The sequence below is a fragment of the Streptopelia decaocto genome, assembly GCF_964273445.1.
Source record: "Streptopelia decaocto genome assembly, chromosome: 22".
NCBI classification, from domain to species: Eukaryota; Metazoa; Chordata; class Aves; order Columbiformes; family Columbidae; genus Streptopelia; species Streptopelia decaocto.
In genome coordinates this window covers 3,829,650-3,832,576 of record NC_138677.1, presented here as the reverse complement: position 1 = coordinate 3,832,576, position 2,927 = coordinate 3,829,650, and the positions used below count along the sequence as shown (strand labels likewise).

The following is a 2,927-nucleotide window of genomic DNA, read 5'->3' as shown; positions in this document are numbered from 1 at the left end:
CTCACCGGGCTCCTCATCCCATGCTGGTGTTGAGGATGTGTCTTGTCTTCCCTGCCCCAAAATGCCACCGCTCCAGGGGAGCAAGTGACAGTGACACCGAGCAGGCTGCTCATCGGGAGCGAAAGGTGATTCAGCCCCCAGGGAACTCCCGTGGGCTCTGCCCGAGATGGTGTTTCCAACCTGCTCCTGATACCCAGCGGAGCTGGGGACCACGGGCAGGTCCGTGGGCAGCAGCCACCGCGCAGGTTTGTCACTCGCCTTCCTCCCCCCAAACCGCAACAGAAACCGCCCTGTCCCGGTCCCAGCTCCGCAGCGGCATCGAACGCTGGGCCCGTTTGCGGTGCAGCCGGGGGGGTCTGGCGCTCGGCACCAGCGTCCTGCAGCTCACAACCTGCTCTCCGTACCATCCTCAGTGTCCCCCGTGCCGGTCCTGTGCCACCACCCCGATGCTCCTCCGCTGATCCACGGGACTTTGTGACATGACGGTTCTCCAGCCCCCTCATTGGGTGCACCCACACAGGCCCCTGGGACCCCCCCGAACCCCTGGGACCCCCCCGGCTGGTTTCCCCGCCGCGGGCAGCAAAGGGTTACGCGGGAGGTGTCGCTGTGTCCCCAGCACCTGGAGGGGAGGGAGCGGGAGGGGACGGAGCGAGTTTCAGTGAGTCTCCAACAACAGCGAGGAGCGGGCAGGGAACCGGCAGAGAACCGGCAGGGAGCGGGCAGGGAACCGGCAGAGAACGGGCAGAAAACCGGCAGGGAACGGGCAGAGAACGGGCAGAGAACCGGCAGGGAACCGGCAGGGAACGGGCAGAGAACGGGCAGAGAACCGGCAGGGAACCGGCAGGGAACGGGCAGAGAACGGGCAGGGAGTGGGCAGGGAACCGGCAGGGAGCGGGCAGGGAGCCGGCAGGGAGCGGGCAGAGAACGGGCAGGGAGCGGGCAGGGAGCGGGCAGGGAGCCGGCAGGGAGCGGGCAGCGGAGCAGCAGCAGCAGCGGCCGCAGGTGCAGCCGCCCCCGGTCCGGCCGAGCGCGGCGGGAGCGGCCGGAGCCACCATGGCCCGGGGGGGGCCCTGAGCCGGGGACATCCCCGCCCCTCGCTATCGGCCCCCGCTGAAACAGAACGGAGGGAAAGGAGAAAAACCCACCCGAACCCGCTCGGAATTGGAGCTCCGGCGAAGGCGGCAGCTGCTGGAAAATGCATCTTCCTCGGAGCTGCCTCCTCCTCCTCATCCAGGGGAGCATCGCGCTGCTGGTGAGCGCCGGGCTCGGGGGGGCTGCAGGGGACGGGGGGACCACAGCCAGGAACGTTCCCCAAATCCATTTGTCCCCCCCCCCGCATCTCCTGGAAAAACGAGCATCCCAAAACTTCGGGTATTTTCCAGCAGACGGCGGGTGGGCAAGCGAGGGGGGGGGTCGCAGGCAGGGCTGGGGATGGAGGCACCTCCTGAGCACCCTAAAACCTGCACCCCCCCGCAGAGCGGTCCCGGTGTGGCTACCAGGGCAGAGCCGGCCAGGCCACCCTGAGCTCGGCCCCCCCGGGGCAGCGGGAGGTTTGCTGGGCAGCACCGGGGTGACAGGGCTTGTCCCCCCAGCCCCGTCCGGGTGGATTTGGGGGCCGTGGGGGTGGCAGGAGCAGTTTGCAGAGCGCCCGTGCGGGGCTGGGGGAGGCCAAGGGCTCAACGGGGTCAGGACCCGCTCCGTGCCGTGCTGTCCCAGCTCCATCGCTCCAGCGGCCCGTGGCACAGGCTGGGGGGCAGAGGTGGAGAGGAAAGGCAAGAGAAAAGGGAAACACGGGAAGAAGGATGGGAGAGAGGGTGGCTGGGTCATGTCTGGAGAAGTGAGGAGACTGGAGAGCAGAGCTGGGCGAGGGGGCAGGCACCCAGCACCCATCTCTGACTCCACCATCGCTGTGCGCAGGTGATCGGTGGTCAAGAAGAACCGGGAAAAGGTGCAGAGCAACGTGAACCCGAGGCCCGGGACGGAGCGCGGGTGCAGGAGACGAGGGGGCTGCTCTCGCCAAAGTCCCTGGGAACTCCAGCCCTCCTGCACAACACGACCCTCCTGGAGCTGCTGAGCAGCCCTCGGGAGCTGTGGGGTGCCCTGGACAACCTGTCCCAGCGGGACCCCCCCACACACCCCAGAGCACAGAGGGACTTGGGCTCAGCTTCAGGCAAGCTCAAAAAGATTTTTGGCTGGGGAGATTTCTATTCCAATATCAAGACAGTGAAGTTGAACCTCTTGATCACTGGAAAGGTGGTAGATCATGGCAATGGCACCGTCAACGTCTTCTTCCGACACAACTCTACTGGGCAAGGGAACATCTCCGTCAGCCTCGTCCCCCCCAACAAGGCGGTGGAGTTTGACCTGGAGCAACAGATCTTCATTGAGGCCAAAGAATCCAAAATCTTCAACTGCCGCGTGGAGTATGAGAAAGTGGATCGTGCCAAGAAGACCACGCTCTGCACCTACGACCCGTCCAAGACCTGCTACCACGAGCACACGCAGAGTCACGTCTCCTGGGTCTGCTCCAAGCCCTTCAAAGTCATCTGCATCTACATCACCTTCTACAGCACGGACTACCGGCTGGTGCAGAAGGTGTGTCCTGACTACAACTACCACAGCGATGTCCCCTACTACCCCTCGGGGTGACGCTCTGCCCGGCTCGGGGTGTCCCGGTGACGAGCGGGTGCGGGGGGGCGGGGGGAGGGACGGGGACGGTTTTGTAAGCGGGGGCGGGAGCGCGAGGGACCCTGGAAACCAGAAACGAGGAAGGAAGAGGAGGATTTTCCATTTTCCCCAAAAGCTCCAGTGCCAGGAGGAGGAGTTTTAGGCTGTGGGTACCAGCATCGCTAAGCCTGGCCTGGATCCGCGGTTGGTAGAGCCTGGTCTGCGAAGGCAGGGTCTGAATCCGGGACACAGAAAATGGG

At 65.3% G+C, this 2,927-nt stretch overlaps 1 protein-coding gene across 1 annotated transcript; it reads left to right on the top strand.

The window, feature by feature from the left end:
- Positions 1-1,195: 1,195 nt before the first annotated feature.
- On the top strand, positions 1,196-2,649 carry NXPH3 (neurexophilin 3; the record flags this gene model as incomplete). Its single annotated transcript, XM_082070765.1, has 2 exons — positions 1,196-1,252; positions 1,918-2,649. 2 exons carry the CDS (start codon positions 1,196-1,198, stop codon positions 2,647-2,649), a joined length of 789 nt encoding a protein of 262 aa, XP_081926891.1.
- Between the last annotated feature and the right edge of the window lie 278 nt (positions 2,650-2,927).